At 47.3% G+C, this 25966-nt stretch overlaps 1 protein-coding gene across 1 annotated transcript; it reads left to right on the top strand.

Moving 5' to 3' along the window:
* The first annotated feature begins 1147 nt into the window (after positions 1–1147).
* Positions 1148–23658, top strand: WNT10B (Wnt family member 10B). Its single transcript, XM_035102859.2, has 4 exons — positions 1148–1285; positions 10136–10398; positions 17495–17829; positions 20360–23658. The coding sequence occupies exons 1-4, from the start codon at positions 1221–1223 to the stop codon at positions 20816–20818; spliced, it is 1122 nt and encodes a 373-aa protein (XP_034958750.1). The 5' UTR covers positions 1148–1220; the 3' UTR covers positions 20819–23658.
* Positions 23659–25966: the final 2308 nt, after the last annotated feature.

Here is a 25966-nt window from a genome sequence, read left to right as displayed (position 1 = left end):
AAGAGAGGCGCCGCGTGCTGCCCGTGGGACCCACGGCGGGCTAGCGTTCACGCCCGTGGGTGTGGGCACTGGGACCGCACCCGAACTGAACAGCTGCTTCCCGGCTTCAGCTGCCCCCGGATGGGGAGGGGAAAACCTCGCCCAGGCCGCGGAGAGAGAGAAAGAGAGAGAGAGAGGGAGAAGGGGCAGGTAGATGAGCGAGCGAGAGGGGAGGGGGTTCCCGGCTGCGACGGTGAGCTGAGCTTGGGGCAGGCGCTGCGCTAGAGAACCAGGCGGAGAAGAACGAGGGCGCGCTCTCCAGCCTGTTCCCTTGGGACGGGAGCGCGGACTCCTCGGTTCCGTGAAGGCAGGTCTGCTGGGGGGGACGGGGGGGGGGGAACCTGAGCTGTGTTTGAAGCCATGCCGCTAGATTCAACGTAGCTTTACCATCCCTGCCTTCACCTGTATCTTTAATTACGGCCAGACAGGCAGAAATTCAACTGATAGTGCTCTTTCTCCATAATGGAGTACAGTATTGGATTTCTGCCACTCTTTCACACTGGAGGGGGCAAGGGGGCTTTAGGCAGTCCTAGGTCAGTGCCCCGTTGTCAATGGGTGTGTGTTTTGAACAGGCTTGCCTCTCCAGCTGCAGGAAGGAATTGATGGTATCTTTGTGGGAGGAAAGGAACTGCTGAAGCTTGAGCTTCTCTGTGCTGTCTGGCCTGTGCTGCTATTATTATTATTACTAATTGAATTTATATAGCGTCCTATAACCGCAGGCCGCTCTTCCTCCTCACAAGTTCATACCCAGCGTAGCCCTTGAAACCTGATTGCGGTGGGTGGGATGGAGATGACAGACCTTGCATCAAACAAATTGAGGGAGCTTCTGTCAGGAGCTGGGCTCACATGGGCAGCCTATTTACTTTTTGTATTGATCCCCTTAGCTGTTGCCATTTAAAAAACGCTTTAAACTATGGGGAGGCCATGATTCGGCTCATATTTTGGGGTAGGCGAAGGAGTCAGGGGCTGGGGAAATGACCCCTTATTCCTCCAAGGGAATCAGGAGTCAGGAGGATGTTGGGAAAGGGTTATTGGCTTGCTTCCCCCTGCCCACTCCCCACCCCACTTACTAACTGTCTCTTCTTATTCCAGAACCTTCCTCCTTCTGCCCCGCTTGGGAGGGCCATGAGGGAGAGGGGGACCTCCAGCCAAACTAGAGAGCAGCCCAGTCACAGCTCGGCATGGCTCCAATGAGCCCCTGTGTGGCCACTTATGTCTTTGCCGCCTGCCTCTGCCTTTGGAGAGGGTAAGTGCTTCACTGAGGTGTGGTGGGAATGGAGCTGCCACAGAAATTACTGTACTGCCCCTGTCCTGCTGGGGATACTGAACAGCCAGGAGAATGGCACTGGTGTGATTATGTGGGGCCAATGAGGGCCCATGGTGTGGAAGGGCATTTATCTGCCCAGTTAGCATTGGGGTTGGTTCTTCATTACTACATCAGTGCGCAGCAAGCAAGATGCCAAGGACAAACTGTACAGCTGTAGCCTCTCCCCAGTCAGCTTCCTCTGTCCTTGCTTTCTCACTGGATTTTTAAAATGTGATGCCTGGATTTCCCACGAAAGCAGTGAGTTTAGAGGGTTAAAACTGAGGGAAGATGTAGGCGGAACTCCTGGAACACATTTCTGATTTTGCTGACATGTCTCTTCACCCTTTTTGGCTCATGCATTTGGGGACCCATTTCTTATATGCCATCTATTTGTGTGAGGATCCTGCTCCTGTTGTGACCCAGCTTGGATCATGGCACAGCCCACTAGCTGAAGACCAGTAGCTCAGGATGAGTTAATGATGGTCTGCAGGGATTGTTTGTGATTATGAGCTGGTTCCGCACGTAATGCTAAGCCAAACTACAAACAGAGCTTGCACGCCTGCATATTCACACTAAGACATAGTTAGGCTCAGTATTACATGCAAACTAGCTCTGTGTATGGGACCAAGATTAATCCACAGCAAGAATGTGTGCTGTGTGTTTTTATATGCAAGTTAATGCTAGCTTTCACTAGATTTAATACCAACTTAGGTATTAAGTTGGTTAAAATAGATGCCATAGCAGCATTGCCCAAGCTAGACTGGAGGTGAGGAACATGTGGGCCTATTGATGCTTTTGGACTTCCAACTCCCTTCAGCTCCAGCCAGCATGGCCTTTGATCAGGGATGATAGGAGTTGTAGTCCAGCCACATACCTGAGGTTGAGCCAAGGGAGGCAAGATAATTCAGTTATGAAACACATGACATTGCATGCGCTGGGTCCCTCCCAGGCTCAGACCCTAGCATCTCCAGGGGTTTGAGATAGCAGAATTCACAAAGACCCCTTTCACAAAACCTTTGGACAGGGTGGGATGGGGGAAATGTGAATCTCTGGATGTTTTTGGATGCCAGCACAGCTGGTGGTCAGGGAATGATGGGAGGTGTGGTTCAATAGCAGGTGGCCCTGCCCTAGAGAGCTGCTGCCCATCAGAGTAAACAGAACTGGGTTAAGTGGGCCAATGATATGGTTAGATGTGAGGCAGCTTCATCTGTTCAAAGCGCAAGCTCAGTTCTTTTTCTCTTGCAGATTGAGGGCTTACAACTCAGGAGCTAGAAGAGAGGCAAGGAGTGCTAGGCACTGTGGCCTGTGCTTCAGAGGTGGCACAGGTCTCTTCTAAGCCTCCAAGAGTCTAGGTGGGGTGTGAGAGAGTCATTACCTGCAGGCATTTTTTTACTTATTGTAGATGACCAGGCAAGGGGCTAAGTACAAGCTTATGCTAATATGTGCTGGAGGGTCTCAGCTGGACAGTAGCTGAACGAATGGACACGTGGGTGGAATGAGAGTTTCTTCCTCTGTGGGGGTAGTGCTAATGGGCTATCCCCATCTTGACCACACGAGGTAGGGATGACCACCAATTTGGATGGCAATAATAATAATAACAACAATATTTCTATACTGTTTATAGTTTTAAGAGGGGGGAATCTCAAAGTGGTTTGCAACTTTGAAAGAGGATTAGAGAGATTCATGGAGGATAAGGCTCTTAATGCCTCTGAGTCCTGATGGGGAACTTAAGTGGGAGAGGACCATTGCAGCCATGTTCTGCTTGTAGCCTTCTCAGGGGTGTCTGGTTGAACTGCGTGGGAACCGAGTGCTGGACTAGAGAGGCCTTTGGCCTGGATCCAGCGGGGCTGCTCTTATGTTCTTATGCTCAGATGCTTTGAGGACGCTTCATGTTCACAAAAGGAGATGGTATCGCAGCCCTTTGGAAACTGATTCATCGCGGTTTGCATTTTTGTAGCCTTGCTTTATCAGATGTGTACGCGGACTGAGGGCTGTGCTCGCACTGACACAGCAGCATATAGACATAAAGTGTACGCTGACATAACATGCCAGCAACGCCTGCCTTCTTGGGTGGTGTGTCATTGGCATGTTGTGTAACATGGGTGGAAGCTTTATGGATTCCCGGAGTGGCTTGGGAACAGCTCCCATGCCACTACAGGCAATATGTAAAACCAGGGCAGGGAAGCTGTGTCCTTTCAGGTCTTGCTGGACTCCAGCTCCCATCAGCCCTTGGCACCACAACCCCCAAGGATCAGGTGCCAAGGGAATAAACCCTTTTTGAAAGAATGGAGTAAATTTATGAAATACATTGATAAATTGTGTGATCAGACTAGTTAGAAAAATTATAGACAATTACCGCTTCACGAATCATTAAAGTCAATATGGAACAGGTAAATTAAGAGATTTATGATTATAACAAAAAAAAGAGTTGTAAAGACTTTATTGCATTATAAAATTATGTAACAGAAAATTGTATACATTTATACAAATTGTATTTGTAAAAAGATGAGGTAAAATTTACATTTGGAAAATGATGGATACAGCACCAAATCATAGAATCATAGAATCATAGAATCATAGAGTTGGAAGAGACCACAAGGGCCATCCAGTCCAACCCCCTGCCAAGCAGGAAACACCATCAAAGCATTCCTGACAGATGGCTGTCAAGCCTCTGCTTAAAGACCTCCAAAGAAGGAGACTCCACCACACTCCTTGGCAGCAAATTCCACTGCCGAGCAGCTCTTACTGTCAGGAAGTTCTTCCTAATGTTTAGGTGGAATTTTCTTTCTTGTACCGGTAGTTTGAATCCGTTGCTCCGTGTCCGCTTCTCTGGAGCAGCAGAAAACAACCTTTCTCCCTCCTTTATATGACATCCTTTTATATATTTGAACATGGTTATCATATCACCCCTTAACCTTCTCTTCTCCAGGCTAAACATACCCAGCTCCCTAAGCCGTTCCTCATAAGGCATCGTTTCCAGGCCTTTGACCATTTTGGTTGCCCTCTTCTGGACACGTTCCAGCTTATCAGTATCCTTCTTGAACTGTGGTGCCCAGAACTGGACACAGGACTCCAGGTGAGGTCTGACCAGAGCAGAATACAGTGGTACTATTACTTCCCTTGATCTAGATGCTATACTCCTATTGATGCAGCCCAGAATTGCATTGGCTTTTTTAGCTGCTGCATCACACTGCTGACTCATGTCAAGTTTGTGGTCTACCAAGACTCCTAGATCCTTTTCACATGTACTGCTCTCAAGCCAGGTGTCTCCCATCCTGTATTTGTGCCTTTCATTTTTTTTGCCCAAGTGTAGTACTTTACATTTCTCCTTGTTAAAATTCATCTTGTTTGCTTTGGCCCAGTTGTCTAATCTGTTAAGGTCATTCTGAAGTGTGATCCTGTCCTCTGGGGTGTTAGCCACCCCTCCCAATTTGGTGTCATCTGCAAACTTGCTCAGGATTCCCTCAAGCCCATCATCCAAGTCATTGATAAAGATGTTGAACAAGACTGGGCCCAAGACAGAACCCTGTGGCACCCCACTAGTCACTACTCTCCAGGATGAGGAGGAGCCATTGATGAGCACCCTTTGGGTTCGGTCAGTAAGCCAGCTACAAATCCACTGACTGTTAGCATTGTCTAGCCCACATTTTACCAGCTTCTTTACAAGAATATCATGGGGCACCTTGTCAAAGGCCTTGCTGAAATCAAGATAGGCTACATCCACAGCGTTCCCTTCATCTACCAGGCTTGTAATTCTGTCAAAAAATGAGATCAGATTAGTCTGACATGACTTATTTTTCAGGAACCCATGCTGACTTTTAGTGATCACAGAGTTTCTTTCTAGGTGCTCACAGACTGTTTGCTTAATGATCTGCTCTAGATCTGCTCTAGATCTGCTCTAGAATCTTTCCTGGTATTGATGTCAGGCTGACTGGGCGGTAATTGTTTGGGTCCTCTCTTTTCCCCTTTTTGAAAATAGGGACAACATTTGCCCTCCTCCAGTCTGCTGGAACTTCGCCTGTTCTCCAGGAATTTTCAAAGATTATTGCCAGTGGTTCTGAAATCACCTCTGCCAGTTCTTTTAATACTCTTGGATGTAGTTCATCTGGCCCTGGAGACTTGAATACATCTAAACTAGCCAAGTATTCTTGTACTACCTCCTTACTTATTCTGGGCTGTGTTTCCCCTGCTGAATGAAAATAAAAATGAAACGATGAAAATAAAAAGCAGCAGAAGAAGGGAAGCCAATGAACAATAATATGGGAATATACATTTGAAAGGGGGTAAATAATCCCCTTTCCCCCCTTTTTTTCTCTTTTCTCTTTTCCTTTTCCTTTTTTCCTTTTCTCTTTTTCTCTTTTTCTTTTTGTTCTTTTTTTTTGTCCTTTGCGGAATTCGCGGTGTAAATATGAATTTGAAATAATTATGAAGGAAATGATGTGTATTATTGTTAATGTAGAAAACTTAATAAAGATTATATTATTAAAAAAAAACCCAAGTCGGTCACGACTGGACCTAATGGTCAGGGGTCCCTTTTCCTTTACCTTTATGCACATTATTGCAGCAGCCCAGCACAATCTTAAGTAAACTATGCTGTTGTTTAATGGGCCTTTCCACCAGGTTGCAGTCCCATGCCCACTTCACTTGGGATGCTATGCCTCATTGAACACAGTGGGACTTACTTCTGAGTAAACATGCACAGGATTGCCGAGTTGGTCTCTAAGCTGCAGTAGTGGTTCTTGTTGGTATAAAGGAAGGAAGGATTCACAGGTTCAAAAGAATGTCCCTCTGAGCACCATAAACTGGATGCATTTGACAGCCACAAGGCCTTAGTGTGAAAACCCTGCACACATGGATGACAAAATCAATTGTATAGGGAGAACATTCTGTAATGTTTGACTCCCATATTTCTGTTCAGTGTATGATTAGATAGTTACTGTAGTTAGTTAGTTACGGTAGTTAGTTAGATAAGAAAAAAACTGTGAAGCCTGTGCAGTACAATTGGCCCCGATCCTTACACAGATATTTAACTATTCATTGGAGCTGTGTTGGGTTCCTTCATGCTTTAAACATTCTATTATCATTCCGGTACCTAAGAAATCTGATATTAGTGGGATGAACGATTACAGACCGGTTGCTCTAACATCTGTAGTAATGAAAGTCTTTGAAAGATTAAAGGTAAAGGTAAAGGGACCCCTAACCATTAGGTCCAGTTGTGACCGACTCTGGGGTTGCGGTGCTTATCTCGTGTTATTGGCCAAGGGAGCCGGCGTACAGCTTCCAGGTCATGTGGCCAGCATGACAAAGCCACTTCTGGCGAACCAGAGCAGCGCATGGAAACACCGTTTACCTTCCCGCTGTAGCGGTTCCTATTTATCTACTTGCACTTTGACGTGCTTTCGAACTGCTAGGTTGGCAGGAGCTGGGACTGAGCAACGGGAGCTCACCCCGTCACGGGGATTCGAACCGCCGACCTTCTGATCAGCAAGCCCTAGGCACTGTGGTTTAACCCACAGAGCCACCCACATCCCTTTTTGAAAGATTAGTGTTGGCCTATTTGAAGGATACTACCGACCTGGCGCTGAATCCTTTGCAATTTGCTTATTGAGCTAATAGGTCAGTGGATGATACGGTCAACATGGCAATGCATTACATCTTGCAACATCTGGACTCCCCACGGGGTTACGTGCGAGTTTTGTTTGTGGATTTTAACTCAGCTTTTAATACCATTGTTCCATCCAAATTGGTTTCTAAATTACTCCAGCTTAATGTACAGTACCTGCTTCTGTTTGTCAATGGATATACAACTTTCTAACGGACAGGAGGCAGCAGGTGAGGCTGGGGGAAAATACATCAAGAAATAGTACCATCAGTACAGGTGCTCCCCAGGGGTGTGTGCTTTCCCCACTGCTGTTTTCTCTATACACAAATTTGCGGGTGATACTACAGTCATTGGGCTCATCCAGGAGGCAGATGAATCTGCATATAGGCGGGAAGTAGATCATCTTGTTTTGTGGTGCAGCAGGAACAACTTGGTGCTAAATGCCCCAAAGACAGTGGAAATGATAATTGATTTTAGAAGGCATCCTTTCATCTTGTCGCCAATCTCCTTTCTTGGTAACATGGTTGTAGTGGTAGAGTCCTTTTAGTTCTTGGGCTCTATGATCTCTCAAAAATTGAATTGGTCAGATAATATCAATATTATGATTACAAAGGTACACCAGAGATTGTATTTCTTGCGACTACTAAGGAAATTTAATCTGCCCCAAGAATCGCTGGTCCAATTTTATAGCGGTACTATTGAAACTGTCCTCTGTAATTCCATCACTGTCTGGTATGGTACAGCCTCTAAGCTGGACAAGAAGAGGCTCCAACGAGCAGTAAGAACTGCAGAGAGGGGAATTGGTGTTAGTGTGCCTCAAATAGAGACACTTTATGCCACTCGAGTCAGGAAGAGAGCAGAGAGAATTGCTGTAGACCCTTCGCATCCTGGTCATCATTTGTAGAACTCCCATCCGGACATCGGTACAGGACTCCAAATACAAAAATGTCTAGGCACAGGAATAGCTTTTTTTCCTTGTTCCATCAAATTGTTGAATCTGTAGTTGTGGGTGGGAGGGAAGCCAGTTGGTGGTAGGGGGTCTTTTTTGCTGTGCTGTTGTATTGTGAGGGGAATAGTGGTTGTATGAGGTACTTTTTTCTTTTCTTTACATTGCAATGTAGTTGAAGCAAAATTCCAGGTATGGTTGATACTTGGCCAATAAATTATTCTATATTTTCTATTCTATTCTATTCTAGATAGATGATAGAATGCCCAAAGGATCTAACATGGGCCCTTAGGGGCTGGTTTGGTCCTCTTGTGCTGAGAGGCCCTAAGACAAGTGCCCCACTGATGGAAAACTCCTTCCCTGTGGGGCTTGTCGTGAAAAATGCTTGATGTTTGTCTGGGGTAATGTTTTGGGAGAGGGTGTGTGATAGGAGGGACTGCCACTGATCTCTCTGTGTCAGCAGGGAGAACTAGCTGGAGCTGGACGTGAAATTGTCCTGAGGATGTCCCCTCTCCACTGGGTGGTTGCTATGGTGGCCCCTTCTGACCAGGAAACTTGGCTCTATTTCCCTTTCCCACATCGACATGTCTGTGTCTGCCATATTCCTGCTCCTCCTTCTGTTGCCACGGAGACACCGGCCTGCGTTAGATCTGGGAGGGGCTCCTCTGCTTCTGTCAGGGGAACATCTCCCTCCACCCCCACCCCCACCCCCACCCCCTCTTTGGGTGCTGAGCCGCAGGGTGATGCTTTTGATCTTCAACCTGGCTTTCATCTGTTGCCAGTGAGGGGGGTGGGGGGCAGGCAGGGAATTTCCCCCTGGATACTCGCCCACCCAGGTGCACTGATCTCTCCCTCAGGCGATAGACCTGGGCTGGATTGCCACAAGGCTTTTGTACAACCCTGCACACGTGTATGATGGAATGCATTGGCCCCGATTCTGCTTGAGAAGTGGGACCTGTAAGGTTAAGCAAAGACATAGGAGTTGTGCTTCCTAGTCATTCCCTCTCTCCCTCCCTCCCACCTCACCGGAGAATGGAATGAAATTGAGAGGTTGTAGTGCAAAGATTCAAGTCCTAGGGGCTAAGGTGGATTCTTCTGCATCTGGCTGGGAAGAAAGAGGTTTTCAATGGGTCAGAGAGCGGACAGGGAGGGGGAATAGCAGACATAATTCAATGCAGGGGGGGGGGAGAACAATTTAACTTCATTCCCAGCTCTCAGTTGGAAGCTATATATCCGAAGGTGATAGAAAAGGAATGGATCTGAATGATTCAGGGGATAGATACAGATATGGTGGCACCCCCAAATTTCTGGTGGTGTCCACAGAATTTTGCACAGAGGTCTCCTCTACCCTGCATTCCTGCAGAGACGCATGGAACTGAGATCCTGGCTGATCCAGACCTTGGAGAGACCTCCTTGGAGGAAGAGGCATGATGGGGCTCCCACACAGCACCCCATTCCCACTGCAGACACAGAGAAACCAATCCAAAGACAGCCTTTAGAGCCCCATCTCTGAGATGCCTCACCTGGACACATCCTGCCCCCACACATCCCCACTCCATGACCTCATCCTGAGCCTTGCCTTTCTCTGCAGTTTTCTCCTACCATCCTTTAAGCCTTGGGTACAAAGGAAGGCTGCGAAGCTGATGGGAAAGCCAAAGTCACAGGAGCCTGTTTGGCTTCCAGACAACTCTGACCCAAAGGGTCTACTCAGAAGGAAGGATCTGCCCAGGAGGAGGGAGAATGACCCTGCAGAGGACCAGTAGAGACAATGGCTATATAAGTCCTCCAGTCTCCTCTGGACTTTGCTGCGTTCATAGCTCTCTTCAGAGCTTCTTAATGCTGTGGTCTCTTTGCTCCACTTCCATTGTTGACTCCAGCTCCAGCTTCTACATCTGGTGCTAGTGATGGACATAGGCCCAGAGAATTTGTAGACATGCTGTGCTATTGCCCAGTTTTTTTAGGCCATTGTACCTGATTTTGTCTAGCCAAGGACTTGTGTAGCTTACTCCATGCCTGGGTGGATAGGTGGCCCTTTTATCTAAGGGGCACCCAATCTCAATTATGGAGCCTCCATCGTTTAGCATTCTGTTTTGCCCACTGTGTTAGCTCCTGTCTGTTATGATCTGTGGGTGAGGCAGTAAGTAGCCTCTTTCTTTCTCTCTTTCTCTCTTTCTCCCTCTCTCCCTCCTCCTCTTCTGTTCCCAAAGCCAGGTTCCTGCTTAATTTCTCTGTTCTCCTACAGGATCCTGGGCCATGACTTCCTAGGCCCAAGGGTGCTGGCTGAACCTGTTCTTACTCCCAACACCATCTGCATGACCCTCCCCTGGCTGAGCCGGCGCCAACTTGGACTCTGCACCCGCAGCCCAGAAGCCATGGCTTCAGCTCTGCAAGGCGTCCACCTCGCCATCCACGAATGCCGGCATCAGCTGCAAGAGAGGCGGTGGGATTGCTCGGACTTGAGCAGTAGTGGCACCATGCTTCCCAACAGCGCTGTTCTGAAGAGAGGTGAGGAGCTTGAGAGGATACTTGCTTGCCGTGTGGTGTGATTTGACACTTTCCTCTTCTTTTATTGAGTCTGTAAGCAATAAAACCAGAACTTGATTCATGCCTTGCTATCATTGCTGCATCCTCCTTCACCTCCCTCTAGTAGCTGACTCAGGGGCCCCTTTCCCCTCTTGTGACAACAGAAATGGAGCCAAACAGGGTGGGAAAGCCAAAGAAGGCCTCACTGTCGCTTGGCAAGTCACAGGACCAAAGAGGGCCAAAGAAGGCCCAGAGAATTACAGTGGTGCGCCATGAAATCATTGCTAGCATGCCAGAAGAAAGAAATAAACTGGATGTGAAAGGCAGGTTGAGCCAGAAGAGCCCAATTATAGAAGAGGCTGCCTGCTGCATCCCTGTATGTTTCATCAACCAGCCTCTGCGGTGAATGAGGATTCTGCTCTGTGCTCTTTTTCTGGGGTTACTCAGGGGTACATGGTACCAGCACCTTTCTTTTCTAGAAGAAAAACACTGGTTGAAAGGGTGGCACTTACTGTAACAACTTCATGGGGAGTGGTCTTCTTGGTAGTGGCCCTCCCATCAGATGTCAAGGAAATAAAAAACTATCAGACTTTTAGGAGACATCTGAAGACAGCCCTGTTTAGGAAAGTTGTAATGTTTGATGTTCTATTGTGCTTTTAATTCTGTTGGGAGCCGCCCAGAGTGGCTGGGGAAACCCAGCCAGATGGGTGGGGTATAAATAATAAATTATTATTATGATGAAGAAAATTATTATACCAGCACCATTTTTTTTCTAGAATAAAAGCACTGATCCTGCTACATCTCTGCACTGAGTGCAGTTGGATCATTTAATTATCCTGTCCCACACCTGAGGCCAATAGGCTAGTTCAAGGGGAGGGCGCTGGAGCATAGCAGGCTCTGCTGCTGCATATGCAGTTCTGTCCTCCCTGACCTTGCTGTCCATCTCCACATCTGCCGCCTAAGATGGCCATCTCACACTGCCTAATGGTAGGGCCAGCCCTGGCAATGAGCCAGTTCCCAGGGCTGCCTCAGGGCTGGTGTGAGGAGCTAGCATCTTCAGACAGCTGCTTAGACCTGAATGCCTGAATATGGCTTCTCCTGAAGCCTGCTGCCACTAAGGAGGAGGAGGAACAGCAACCATCTTTTAGTCAAGTTTTAAAAATAGGATTGGGCGTGTACACTACTTGTATGTTCAGAGAAGTTGTTAGTGGGTGTTGTTATGTTGTGCTTTTGCTATTTTTTGTTGGGAGCCCCCCAGAGTGATTGGCGCAAGCCAGTCAGGTGAGTGGCATCGTCACTGAATCACTTTTCCTGAGCAAGAGGTTCATAAATTTTCCAAGTAAATGAACGCCTGCCTGCTCTCTTATCTTGATGAGGACTCAGGGAGTTGGGCCTGCTTCACTCTGCCGATTCCCCCACGTCCTGCCCTGCCACGTCCTTCCCATCTGCCACTGTGCCAATTCCTGCTCCTTTCTCCACTGGCTGCTCACCTGTCTTCCTACCTTTTAACTCTAAGGCACATTTATTGTTACGACTTAATAGCTGGGTGCCAAACCTGAGTGAAGGTGTGATTTGTAGCAGATGGCTTAGCCAAAACTAAGGAAAGCGAGCTCCTCCTGGTTTTCTGACTGATGCTCCTAGCCACCGTTGCCACTTGCCCATTGGAGCAGGCAAACAATTGGCAACCGTAAACAGCAGATGATACTGATGCCTGCCCTCTCTCCCTGTGCAGCTGATATGGAGGAGGAGGAGGAGGAGGAGGAGGAGGAGGAGGAGGAGGAGGAGGAGGAGGAGGAGGAGGAGGTAGTAACCTGGTTGGCGGGGCAGGGTAGTGGGAAGCATCTGAGTGCATCTTCCCAACCACCCCACCCCCCATGAACCTAGATCCTGCATGCTCTGCCCTGCCTGCCTGCCTGCCTTCATGCACACCACCCCTGGCTCTTTCCCCTTGAGCCTACTGCAAGCACCTTTCCCTGGTTGCAGACGTAGTGGCCAACACCTGACCCTAGAGGCAAGTTGGCCGGGAGCTCCTTTCTTTGGTTCTCTGGATCCCTTTGATTAATTCAGCTTTGAAGGAGCCATTTCCAAATTTAAATCCAATATCAAAGTGAGCCCCTGGGGAGGCAAGAGCTTCATCAAGCTGTAACCCCTGCGCCTGGGCCCTGCGCCTGGGCCTGATGTGTCATGGAGAGTGGCGGTGGGAGTTTGGCCCAGCTCAACAGGATCTCCGGCAGCATCAGATGGGATGGTGGTAGGAAAGTGAGGATCAATAACAGAAAGGCTTGGGCTGATCAAGAAACAAACCGGAAAGGTCAATCAGGATTAGTGGAGACGAAGGGCTGGATGATGGGATGAGGAGGAAGAGGCTTAATTCACTTGAGGAAAGAGGGCTAATCTCCACTACAAAAGAAACCTGCATTGACTGTAAGAAAATACCAATAGTGCTAAACCTTAACAGATCAGGATCTAAGATTGCTTCCAGACGACCAGTTTAATGAGCCCTCAGCCTGATTTGTTTGTGGGGAGATTGTGCCACGTGAGTGTTAATCCCACCCTTTCCAGTGCATCCTCCCCACCCCCCACAGTCATTTTTCTTGTTGGAAAAAGTCTGATATTTTGGGGGAAGCGGATATGTTTTGCATAAGCTCCAAATCAGCTTTAATTGTGCTGCCTTAATTTGACTACAAAGGTCTGTATAGTTAAAGCTATGGTTTTCCCAGTAGTGATGTATGGAAGTGAGAGCTGGACCATAAAGAAGGCTGATCGCCGAAGAATTGATGCTTTTGAATTATGGTGCTGGAGGAGACACTTGAGAGTCCCATGGACTACAAGAAGATCAAACCTATCCATTCTTCAGGAAATCAGCCCTGATCGCTCACTGGAAGGACAGATCGTGAAGCTGAGGCTCCAATACTTTGGCTACCTCATGAGAAGAGAAGAATCCTTGGAAAAGACCCTGATGTTGGGGAAGATGGAGGGCACAAGGAGAAGGGGACGACAGAGGACGAGATGGTTGGACAGTGTTCTCGAAGCTACTAACATGAGTTTGACCAAAATGCGGGAGGCAGTGAAAGACAGGAGTGCCTGGCGTGCTATGGTCCATGGGGTCACGAAGAATCGGACACGACTAAACGACTAAACAACAACAACAACAATTTGCTGGGGTATGACTGAATCCAGCCTGAGAATCATGACTGCCTATAAGCACCCTAGGACTGCAACCCACATTTACTGTTGAACTCCACTGGTGCTTGCTTCTGCGTGGACATGTCTAGGATTGTTGACTTATTTATACCGTGTTTCTCCTTTTTTAAGACGTAGGCATAATATAAGACATAGCAGGATTTCTAAGCAATTGTGCGATATAAGCCATAACCCGAAAATAAGACATAGTGATAGACCCTTCCCCCCTCCCGCCAGCAAACTCCCCCCCCTAAAAATCTCTCCCCATTTTGCTGTCGCTCCAAAGACACGTATTTCTTTTAAAAGCTTGTAAAAATGCACCGAAGAGCCATAGCTGCTGGTTGCTGCAGACTCGTGATTTCCCCTCCCGTTCGATTTTTTTTTTTTTAGCTAGGCTGTGTGAGTGAAGAGGAGAAAAGTGGCATTTGCGGTGGGGAGGAGATGAAACAGGAGGAAGAAAAGAGGGGCGATTGAAGACGCTGCCTTCCCCTTTAGGGAGAGACTCTGTGTGCGCGTCTCTCTCTCTCTCTCTCTCCCCTGCGTGTCTCTCTCTCTCTCTCTCTCTCTCTCTCTCACACACACACACACACACACACACACACACACACAGAGCCCACCTCTCGCTTCCCCCCACCTTCCCCCCTTTTAAAAACCTTTTAAAAAGTGAGGATTCTTTTTCTTTCTATTGCTTGTCTGTAGAGCTGCCCCTTTAAGGATTTTTACTGGTACCGGGATCGCTGCCGGTGGCTTCTCGCTGTTTAGGAGCTGCTAAAAGTTAACATTTTGTGGGTAAGAGAAGCAGTTAGGACCAGCAGATTATCTCACCCCGCTTTCCTGCTGGCTCAATTGCTACAATTGCTACCATTTACCATTTTAATTGCTGCTCAACTGCCTTGTTTTCTACAGTATCTCTTATCAGCCGGTAGCCTCTTTGCTATCAGTGCTACAAAGTGCTACATTGTTGGAACTTTCGCTCTTAAGTCTTGGGCTGGCTGGTAGAGATCCTTATTTGCTATACGTACTGCATCACACAGATAGATTCCATTATACTGTACTGGTTTAAATTTAAGAAGCTCCAGTGTAGCAGATTGCTATTAAGTGAGTCCCCACCTGGGAGGAGAGAGAGAGAGAGAGAGAGCAGCCCTTCGGAGGAGCTCCCTCCCTCCCTCCCTCACGAACATCCCAGGGCCGGGGAGAGAGGGCTGGGCCAGGGACGCACACACTTCCCTTCCCTCAGACTCCCTCTCACGGAGTTTGGTGGTGGCTGTTGCCCGTCCTTTTCTTTCAGTCAAGAATCCTGCCCCGCAGGGAGCCAGGGAGCAAGAGGGGCACTGCTCCTGACGTAATAAAAACAAGACATTCCCTGAAAATAAGCCACCCAGTGTTTTTTTGAGGGAAAAAAGTTATAAGACGGTGTCTTAAAATGTGAGAAACACGGTAATAACCCCAGGGAACCTTGGGAATTGTAGTTCTGTGAGGGGACAGCTAGGCATCTTTCAACTCCAGGACAAACTGCCGTCCTTGCAGGGTTCTTTGGGAAAGCCCTGACAGTGACATAAACATGTCACTTCTAGGATCATCATGCACAACCCTATTTAATTTAAAATTATTAGATATTTTAAGGTGTGCCTGCCCAGTCTGAAAGATTGTGAATGGTCACAGTAGTTAGTTGCTAAAATCACGGTCACACACAACCCCAACCAGTTTAATCCCAGTCCAACCCACGAAAAAAAAAACCCTTTGTGGTGGTCTGAAAGGGAAGGGCACTCTCTCGTTTTGGGTAGCTGCTGACATTCTAACTTGGCATACGAATGGCATTACTAAGATGATGTTCTCAGCTGATCTAAGCATGGCTCTATATACACTGTGACCTCACCGCACAAGCACAGAATTTAATCCTGAAAAGCTCTGCTTTCTGTTTTTGGACTCCTCCAGATGATCTGTTTATTGAGCATTAGTTTGCTTAGAGATTAGACAACAATGGCTGTTTAATGAGGATTTATTCTGTTTTGTTTGCGGGAAGGTTAGATGATGTTGCATCAAAGCAACTGTTATCCCACATTTTCCAGTGCTTTCCCCCATCACTTGCCATGTCCCAAAAGTCCAGTCTTCTAGAGAAGAAGTTCTGCCACTCAAGACCTCCCAATCAACTATAATTGCACAACTTGAATTTGCTGGTGTGACTAAATCCCACCCCAAAACAACGACAGTCCAGAAGCACCCTTTGCTTTTTTTTTAAAAAAACATACTGTATCATAGAATCATAGATCTGGAAGAGACCACAAGGGCCATCCAGTCCAACCCCCTGCCAAGCAGGAAACACCATCAAAGCATTCCTGACAGATGGCTGTCAAGCCTCCGCTTAAAGACCTCCAAAGAAGGAGACTCCACCACACTCCTTGGCAGCATCACTGTCAAACAGCTCTTACTGTCAGGAAGTTCTTCCTAATGTTTAGGTGGAATCTTCTTTCTTGTAGCTTGAATCCATTGCTCTATGTCCGCTTCTCTGGAGCAGCAGAAAACAACCTTTCACCCTCTTCTATATGACATCCTTTTATATATTTGAACATGGCTATCATATCACCCCTTAACCTTCTCTTCTCCAGGCTAAACATACCCAGCTCCCTAAGCCATTCCTCATAAGGTATTGTTTCCAGGCCTTTGACCATTTTGGTTGCCCTCTTCTGAACACGTTCCAGCTTGTCAGTATCCTTCTTGAACTGTGGTGCCCAGAACTGGATACAGTACTCCAGGTGAGGTCTGACCAGAGCAGAATACAGTGGTACTATTACTTCCCTAGATCTAGATGCTATACTCCTATTGATGCAGCCCAGAATTGCATTTGCTTTTTTAGCTGCTGCATCACACTGTTGACTCATGTCAAGTTTGTAGTCTACCAAGACTCCTAGATCCTTTTCACATGTACTGCTCTCAAGCCAGGTGTCTCCTAACCTGTATTTGTGCCTTTCTCTCTTTTTTTCGTCCAAATGTAGTACTTTACATTTCTGTAAAGCTCCTAGCCCTCATGACTGTGAAAGCAGGGTTAAAACTGGGTCGGTAATACCTGAGGAAACCACATAAGCCAGACAATGAGGGATTGAGCAGGAATTCTAGTGGTTAAAGAAGGAGTGTCCTGCATAGCTGTTTCTGTTATTTTCCTGCCCATGAATAAGGGAAAGAAATGATGAGAAATTAGCAATTATGTGCAGAATGCTTGAGTAAATTTGTACCTGATGCAGAATTTGTCTATCTTGGTCCAAGTTCTGGATTAGCTTAGTCCTGGATTTGTCTGTGTGGCAGGAATGGCAGTAGTGGTAGTGCAGAGTACAGGCAGCCCTGATTTCAGAGGTCACACAATGAGACGAGAGATGAGTCAATCCCTTTGCTGGAAAAGCTTTTCTGTGCTGCAGCCCGGGTTGTGGAATGCTCTCTCCAATGAGGCTCACCTGACAACTATGTCAGGATCTTTCTCTTTCTCCCAGGCCTTCTATACCAAATACCAGTTTTTAAAAACCATTTCCCCTAGTTGGGTTTTAGTGCTTTTTTAATGCTTCCATTTGGGTTTATGCTGGTTTTACATTACCGTAATTTTGTGCAGGGTGCAGCTTTTGCATCAATTGTGTTTTCCATCTGCATGTAACTGATTTTAAATTCGTGAACCTCTCAGTGGACATGGTTGGTCAGTGGTATATAAATGTCAAAAATCAATCAATCAACATGACTGTTGGACACACACATGCCCAAAATGTGCAGGGCTAGATACATAGCCAGGCATCCTTTCTCTCCCTGTCCCCCGCCCACCAGTCTCCTTGCAAATGCTTCCTCGCTTGGTTATTTCAGCTGTCCTCCAGCTGCATCTCCAACTCACCCTCTTCCTTCCTATGTGTCCCCACAGGCTTCCGGGAAAGTGCCTTTGCCTTCTCGCTGCTGGCAGCTGGGGTGACCCATGCAGTAGCAACAGCTTGTAGCCTTGGGGAGCTGCAGAGCTGTGGTTGCGCCAGGCAAGGCACCGAGAACCAGAAGCTGAAACTCAGCCAGCTGCAGACTCTGAGCCGCGACAAGTCCTCCTTGTGGGGGGAGCCTGGCCCCCAGGACACCTGGGAGTGGGGGGGCTGCAGTGCAGACTTTGACTATGCCCAGAAATTTGCCCGGCATTTCTTGGACCCTCGAGGGAAACCGCGCGATGCTCACGCACGGATGCAGCTCCACAGTCATCGCGTAGGCAGAAAGGTAGGAAGCATCCCTGGGGCAGGGTTTTGCTAGCCAGAGTATCTGGTGTAACTAAGGGGCCGGGCTGGAGTTAGCAGAGAGAAAGGGTCCCCCGCGGGGCTGGATTCCTGAAGGTCTACGCACACTTTTGTGTTGGCAGCAGTAAACAGGCAAGTACATAATTTGGTATGCAGTGCAATGTGTGGCATCCTCAGGATTCATGTTGCAAGTCTACAGCGCTCATGATTATGGATCAATCAGCTGGGTCACCCAATGTCATTGTGCAGGCCAAATTCGGTCACCCAATGTCATTGTGAAGTCTGGCATTTGGCAGGTGGGCTCTCCTGGGAATCCCACTGTTTTCCTGTGTGTGTTGTATTTAAATAACCAAATTTGAGTTGGAAGGATTAGCATTCAGTATTGTTTCCAGATTTGTTCCTGTTCTCTTCTCCAAGACTCCTTGTGGGCACTAGAGGGCTGCAGTGTGCAGGATCCTGGCATAGGCATGAACTAAAGGTCTGGGTGACTCACAGCGTGAACATCCAATATCATCATCTTCTTTGGCGATCACTCGTATCCGAGTAAGATTGTCTTCCATAAACACGGTTTTAACAATGGGTCCGTAAGTGACTGTGGAGGCCTATTCTGGATCCACACATCCTTCCACAGTGGGGACATTGGTTTCCAGGAGGGAGTTGATCACGATGTGGATTTGCCAAGTGTGCCTTCCTCTTAGCACGTTTCTCCCTTGCGTCCTGAGATTGAGTTTCTTCAAAGCCCATGACACCTTTGGTAAAGGCTGTTCTCCAGCTGGAGCGCTCGCAGGCCAGTGTTTCCCAGTTGTCAGTGTTTATACTACATTTTTTTTAGGTTTGCCTTGAGACCAGCATTACGCTTTCCAATATAGAACTTCCAATATAGAACTTGAAGGGCAGGGCACCACTGGAACCTTGACTTTCTGTGGATGCAGATAAGGGGCATTCCTATGTCGCTGTGGCAAATGCAACATATGTTTAGTCCACTACGCGCGCACACACACACACACACACACACACACACACACTTGCATAATGTTTCAGCACTGAAGTTGTACATAAAGACCAAATAGTTTTATTTTTTACAAAACTAAATTGGTAAGAATAACAGCAGAATAAAGTTTATACTATCCTGAAGGTAGGGAACCCCCTCCCCCCCATAGGAAATACAGTAATGCATTTTCTGAGATGGAAATATCATGAGCTTTGTTTACCCTGAAGATGCAATAATCCCACAACAGGACATCCTGAAAGGCTGTTGTGTGATTGTGTGATTCATGAGAGAAACAAATGCATAAGAACATGAGAAAAGCCTCCTGGATCAGGCCAGTGGCCCATCTAGACTAGCATTCTGTTCTCACTGTGCTCAGCCAGCAAGTTGCCTGTGGGAAACCAGCAAGCAGGATTCAAGCACAAGAGCCCTCTCCCCTCCTGCGGTTTCCAGCAACTTGTTCTACAGCCTCCATCTCCCCACACAACTGGTAGAGCTAGGTATTCAGAAGCATTGCTGGAGATAAAGCACAGTGACCATGACTTGTAGCCATTGATAGCTCTCTCCTCCATGAATTTGTCTAATCCTGTTTTACAGCCATTCAAGTTGCACTGGCTACAAAAAAAAGAGAAAAGAGAAAATGAGTTACAGTAGATGAAATAGTTATTGTTGTGGTGATTCAGAGATTTAATCGGAAATCACACTGGATTTGAGTTGGTTGGTGTCTCTGGTCACTTCTCTTTCCCTGCAGCAGGAAGCTCCTCCATTCTTCTGTTGGGATGTGATTAGATGCTGGAGAGGATTTTTAAATAAATATTAACCTTCCTTCCTCATGTTTGTGAGTGCTACCCCTTTGCAGCTCAAAGAAAAGCTTTAAGGCAGACTGTATTTTCCTGGCCTTACCCCCTTTTCTCCCCCTTAAAATAACCATCCCATAAAGCCTTGCAAAAGGTAAAAATAATATTTATTCACTCAGTATGTTTCTTGAAGAGTAACATACCGTATACAGCAACTTTGTTCAGGTAAGCTTAAAATAGTAATTCATAAGTTGTATTTAAGTCTGACTTAAAAATGGAGTCTGAGCTTAGCAGGCATAGGAGCCAACTACTAGGGGCCAAGGGGGGCTTTGTCCCCCCAATAAAATATTTGAGGGGGCTGCCCCCACAAGTTGATGGGCATGGGCATTCAAATGGTGTGTATGCACCGCCTCCTGTGATCAATTATGCAGGGCAGGGCTCCCAATTCAAGTTGGCACCCCTGTTAGCAGATGTTCTCACATTGCTGGCATGCTGGAGAAGAGGCAGGGAGGAGGTTGTAGAACTACACACACTTCCTGTCAGGGCACAAAGGAAATGATCTCAGAGAGTGCTCTCTAGGAAATTTACAGGAAAGCTCTGTGAGCCTCAGCCCCTTGGTGCACCTATCTGGCAAAACATGAATTGTTGGCGGGACTGCAAAGAAATACCCTACGTTTTTCTGCAGCTAATGCTTCGTTCTTCTCCCTTTCCCACCCCGTCCTTGGCAGGTTGTGTCAGAGCTGAGGCAGCGGAGATGTAAATGCCACGGCCCCTCAGGGAGCTGCCAGTTCCGGACATGCTGGTTGGCAGCACCAGATTTCCGCCATGTGGGCTCTCACCTGAGGGAGCGAATGGACCACGCTATACTCTTGTGGCCGCACAACAGCAACTCAGGGGCCTTCCGACCCCGCCTCCAGCACTCGCGCCTGGCCAAGCACCTCATCTTCTACGAACCCTCACCTGACTTTTGCGAGCCAGACCCCAGCCTGGGCTCGCCGGGCACCCATGGCCGCCCTTGCACCAAGGGCAGCGCCCGGCCCGGCGGCTGCAGCAGCCTGTGCTGCGGCCGTGGCCACAATGTGCTGCAGGAGGTGCATGCCCAGCGCTGCCACTGCCGCTTCCACTGGTGCTGCCACGTGCAGTGTGAGGAGTGCTCTGCCACAGAGTGGGTGAATGTCTGCAAGTGACGTGAGGCACGGGGCAGGGCGGCATGGCGAGGGCCTGGCGCCATGTGCCAATGAGCTGCTTTTGAATGGCACCGCGTTTCAGGGGGCCCAGCACCCCCTGAGACTAGGCCTTCTGCAGAACATGCTTACTGTGGTTCTTCTGCCACATGCCAAACATGCCATGCTTGGGCCTCTCCTAACACCATGACAGGAAGGATTTGCTGCAGCGTGGAATACACTTACAAATGGATTTCTAAGCCCAGCATGGAAGTCTCCTTCGAAGGCTGTAGCCTTCCGTCGGCCTGTTTTCCCAGGCGTAAGAAGCTCAGACTCTCCTTTTAGGAGGCAAAAGCAACTGCAACTCTTGCAGTCTCTTGGAATAGCAGCGGCAACCAACCCAGCAAAAACAAGACCAGCAAAATGACAGGTTTTTTGCTCTGTTATTGAAGTGTGTTTGTGAAGCCATTTCATATGGCTAATGGAGGTATAACATTATCCAGGGGAGCTGCATCTTTCCACTGGCCCAATGTCCATTTGTTTTGTAGACCTCTGTGGGTTTTTGTGTGTGGTACAGGTCAGCAGTAGCTGGCTCAATTTGTTTTGCTGCCCTGGGTGAAAGTTATTTTTGCCCCTCCTCACTTGCACCTCTTTGGTGTAAAACAACACCTTTTGACCACCTTCCAACCTTGTCCCCACAGCTGGTTCCCTGGTAGAATGAGGGCAAGTAGGTACAAAACCATAACACACCAATGCCTTTAAGAACACAGGTAGGCACAGAAATTCAAATCCACAGACACATTAATGCAATTTAAAAAACAAACAAACCCACAAATCATAATTTTTCGAAATCAGTTCAATTGGAATTCAAAACCTAAAAGAGGTGTGTTTTATTTATTTATTTATTTATTTATTTATTTGAATGAGAGCTTCTTACCCTACAGGGAATCAAGAAGTCCATTTTCCAAAGTCAGGCTCTGAAGTCTGAGAGCAGCCTGCATGGGGCCAGGACACACCTTTTCCTGAGAACAAGGAAGCAGGAACAGATGGCCCATTGCAACAGACAGACTCCAAAAAGAAAGCTCTGAATTTTAGACTGGATCTGAATTTTGAATAGCAGTTACCCCCATGGTATAGTCATTTACACGTGTGTGTGTGTGTGTGGCATGGAATATGTTCATATTTGTATGTGACCTTCGCTATGCAGCTTTCCTGTATTGAACGAGATAAACATCTGTTGCTGTGTATGCTATAGGTGTGATGTGCAATGTGGCAGAGTATGTGCCTCTCTGTGTTAGAAACAAGGTGAGGTGCCAGCTTTACACCTGTCCTGCAACTTGAAACCCACTTTTTCCAAAAAAGGAAGAGACAATATTAATCTTTGTCTTATTTTTAAAAAACATTTTTTCAAAATGGCAGTTCTTCTGCTAGTATTACCTTAGGCTGCGGCATGACTCGTGACTGCTGTCACCATCTGCAGTGATCATGGAGCCCAAGAGAGTAAAATCTCTCACTGCCTCCATTTCTTCCCCTTCTATTTGCCAGGAGGTGATGGGACCAGTGGCCATGATCTTAGTTTTTTTAATGTTGAACTTCAGACCATATTTTGCGCTCTCCTCTTTCACCTTCATTAAAAGGTTCTTTAAATCCTCCTCACTTTCTGCCATCATCAGCATATCTGAAATTCTTGATATTTCTTCCTGCAATCCGGCTTGGGATTCATCCAGTCCAGCCTTTTGCATGATGAATTCTGCTTATAAGTTAAATAAGCAGGGAGACAATATACAGCCTTGTTGTACTCCTTTCCCAATTTTGAACCAATCAGTTATTCCATATCCAGGTCTAACTGTAGCTTCTTGTCCCACAGGAGATAAGTAATACACAGGACTAAAGTTAGGTCCCAAAATGGATGGTGCTGAAACCCAGACTTTCATGCAAGTTGCTTCCTCTAACTCAGATCTCATTTCCTAATCCATGGGTAGGCAAACTAAGGCCCAGGGGCTGGATCTGGCCCAATCGCCTTCTAAATCCAGCCCGCAGACGGCCTGTGGCTTGAAGTGGGATGCACCTAGGACTGCTCACAACGCACAGGCGCTCCTCAGCAATTGCATCAGTGTGGTTCCTTGAGCTTGCAAAAGGACTGACTTAAATCCTGAAAAGGAGCAAGCAAATACGAGGTGCTGGCAGGGAGAGACTGCAGCCTGTCCCTGGTGTAACATGAAGACAGATAGCAACTTGCTACTACAGGTAAATGTTACAAAATGTACATAAAGGAAGCCTGACTGTCAACGCAAGCATGTGTCATAAGCAGACCATATATTATTTCAGTTTGGTTACAATAGTGCAACCAGATGTGGAGCCTCAGGAGTTAATGGTACATCCTAATGAACGTCCAGTAAGTGGGGGAAGCGCATGTGATAATAGTGTATGTGATCAGCATGGAGTGTGTGTGTTTGCAATTAGCTTGATGTGTGTATGTCAGTGTCTCGGTGCCAGAACATCTCCTCCTTCCAACCCAAACCACAACCTCTCAAAATTCCTCTCAACTTCTGTCAGGCCCTGGCTCTGGTCTCAGGGAAAGGCGCTTGCTGCAGCCAGCTCCATGGGGTGATTTACTACGCGGCCACTGCAGGGTTGCAGCTCAGATCAGCCCCAGGATGATGCTTCTTTCCAGATGGAACTGATGCTCAGAGATTCTTCCAATAAACCTAAATTAAAGCAAAGCATTACTTTCTTGTGCAAGGGTTTGTTTGGAATTAGAAGATTATGGGGATGGGGGCTTTGCTACATTTAGCTGTCACCCACTAAGGCAATGAGGGAAGGCTACTTGCAAATGAGGGTGGAAGGGTTAACGGCAACATTGCATACCCTCCCTTGTATCCTTTACGTGCGCAAGGCTGGGAAAGGAGGATGGACAAGGGTGCTCTTAGGCTGCGTACACATCATACATTTAAAGCACAATGCTTTCTGGGAACTGTAGTTCCCCTCACACCACAATTCCCAGCACCCCTAACAAGCTACAGTTCCCAGGATTCTTGGGTGGGGGAATGCCTTAAACTTTTGATGTGTATGCCGCCTAAGACATGAGGTGGAAAATCCAAATGGCATTTTGCCCCCTGCCCCCAAAATAGCAAGGTTTATATACCGCTCGAGTGTATTGAAATCTCAACGCAGTTTGCAAGGTGTCTGGCACACCTTCAGGGGACAAATGCAAGAGAGTTTCTCTGCAGTCTCTGGAAATGAAGTATGGGTTGAGATAGGTTCCATTCATTTAATGGGGATTTGAAGAATTTCTTCACTGGATGGTGTCCTGTGGGTCAGAAGAACTTTCTGTCTTTCCCCATCGCCACCCTCTATGACACTTTTTTCACCACGGAGATTTTCCAGCAGATCCTTCCAAGTCGGGCTTCCTTAACAGTGTGGGCTTCTACAAAGTTGTAGCTGCCTCCGAGCTGAGAGTGCTTTCCTTCTTGTTTCCTTTCCAGTAGTTAATTACTAAGGAGAGGTTCCAGACCTCAAGGTCTTTTCTGGAAGCTTTGCCCCTTCTTTGCAGTCATCTGCTGTCACTGCTGAAATTGTGGCTAAGGGAAAGGCACTTTTCATATGCTCAAAGGAACTCAAGATTCGTTTTTTACTGATGTGTCAGGGTTAAAAACAGCATCTGTAAATGTTCCATGACTCGGATTATAAGAACCTTTTTACTCTGTTTCTCCTTTACGTGTTCTGACACTCTTTACAGAAGCATGCAACCGTTAGATTGCCAGAAAAAAATCCACTGTGAAACACAGTTTTTAAATATGTAGGTGAATGACTGGAAGTTGCAGTGGAGCAAATTACTCTAAAACAATCAGAAAATGATTAGGGATTAGTAGGGAAATGTCTATGAAATGGAACAGTGTGGTTCTCTTCCAGCCAATCAGGTAAAAGCTTGTGTCTCTTCCCCTCCTTCATGCTTTCTGCATGGGGGCCGGGGGGGGGCACGGGAAGGGGAAAGCAAAGTGGGAGATCATGGACTGTGGTATGGAGTGGACCACCTTCTGCAATTTGCTACAGCAAAGGGCACACACACAAACACATCCTGGTCTGAACGCATCTTCAGATCCAGTTGGGACATTTCCGCAGCCATGTTGTCCTTCCTGCACTCCCAGTTCGGCTGCACCCTTGTATGCAATTGGGAGTGCAGAAAATGTGCCTGGGTTAGGCAGGTGCTTTTTGCCACCCTCTCGCCATCCTGAAAGTGTTAAAAAAGAAAAAGTGGTGCAAGTGCTGTCAGTGGCAACAGATTTGGGTGGGAATTATGGGGTGGGAATTGAACCACTTCTCCACTTTTCCCCATTTGCTTCTCATAGTAGCAGACCAGGAAATCTAGTTGCTGACTAGTCCTTTCAATTACGGGATATCCTGCCCCACTTATTGTCTTCTCCAGTGCACCTGAAGATCACAGAGGCTGAGTTTAAGCAGATGGGAGAGCTTTTTGTGATCGGAAGGCAAAGATCCCCAGCCATTTGCCAGTGTCCTCATCCTGGTCCCTGCCCAAGAGGGACCCCCAAGCTGTGAGTCAAGCTGGACCAGGTCTCCACCCGCAGCCATGACTTCACTTGTGCTGAGTTTCTCTGCACACTTCAAGAGGGAGTGGTTGCATTTGAACACATGGAAAGCTCAGCCAACTGCATGTGTGAGACAGTGGGTGGAAGGAGAGGGGAAGCAGTAGGGGAGAGAGGTGTGTTACTGTGGGTGCCACTGAGGGGGGGCTCAGCATTTGGCCACTGGGCAGGGAGGGGCACAGAGTGAACTTCTGTCCATGTCACCTCACAGTATGTTCACAGCAAAGGTAGGATTGGGATTTGGCTCAAACTGCTTGAAATGTGTGTTAGCAGTAGGCACCAGAGATAATGTGTTTCAGTTCACATTTAAAGGCAAATATGCTTCTTAATTCACACTTTCTGAAACAATCCACAAACTGAAGCAGCCATCCTTTGAAATTCACATTTCCCCAAATTCTGCAATGCAGTTCTCCAGCAAGTAATGTGTACAAAAATGCCTATACTGAGATAAAGTGTGCATAGAAATGAAAACATAAAAACATGGATTTTATGGAGATATAAATATTAGGCAAAATCAGCTTTGCAAAAATGAGTATACAATTACAAACATTTGGCATACCAGGAGAAA

Source organism: Zootoca vivipara, chromosome 2 (genome assembly GCF_963506605.1).
Source record: "Zootoca vivipara chromosome 2, rZooViv1.1, whole genome shotgun sequence".
In the NCBI taxonomy this organism is placed as follows: domain Eukaryota; kingdom Metazoa; phylum Chordata; class Lepidosauria; order Squamata; family Lacertidae; genus Zootoca; species Zootoca vivipara.
This window is presented reverse-complemented; position numbering and strand designations above follow the sequence as displayed.

Excerpts from the sequence above, each read along its gene's own strand:
- WNT10B (XM_035102859.2), top strand. The coding sequence starts at position 1,221 with ATGGCTCCAATGAGCCCCTGTGTGGCCACTTATGTCTTTGCCGCCTGC. Across the intron at positions 1,286-10,135 it reads TGCCTCTGCCTTTGGAGAGG|GATCCTGGGCCATGACTTCC; the intron begins GTAAGTGCTTCA and ends GTTCTCCTACAG. Across the intron at positions 10,399-17,494 it reads CAGCGCTGTTCTGAAGAGAG|GCTTCCGGGAAAGTGCCTTT; the intron begins GTGAGGAGCTTG and ends GTGTCCCCACAG.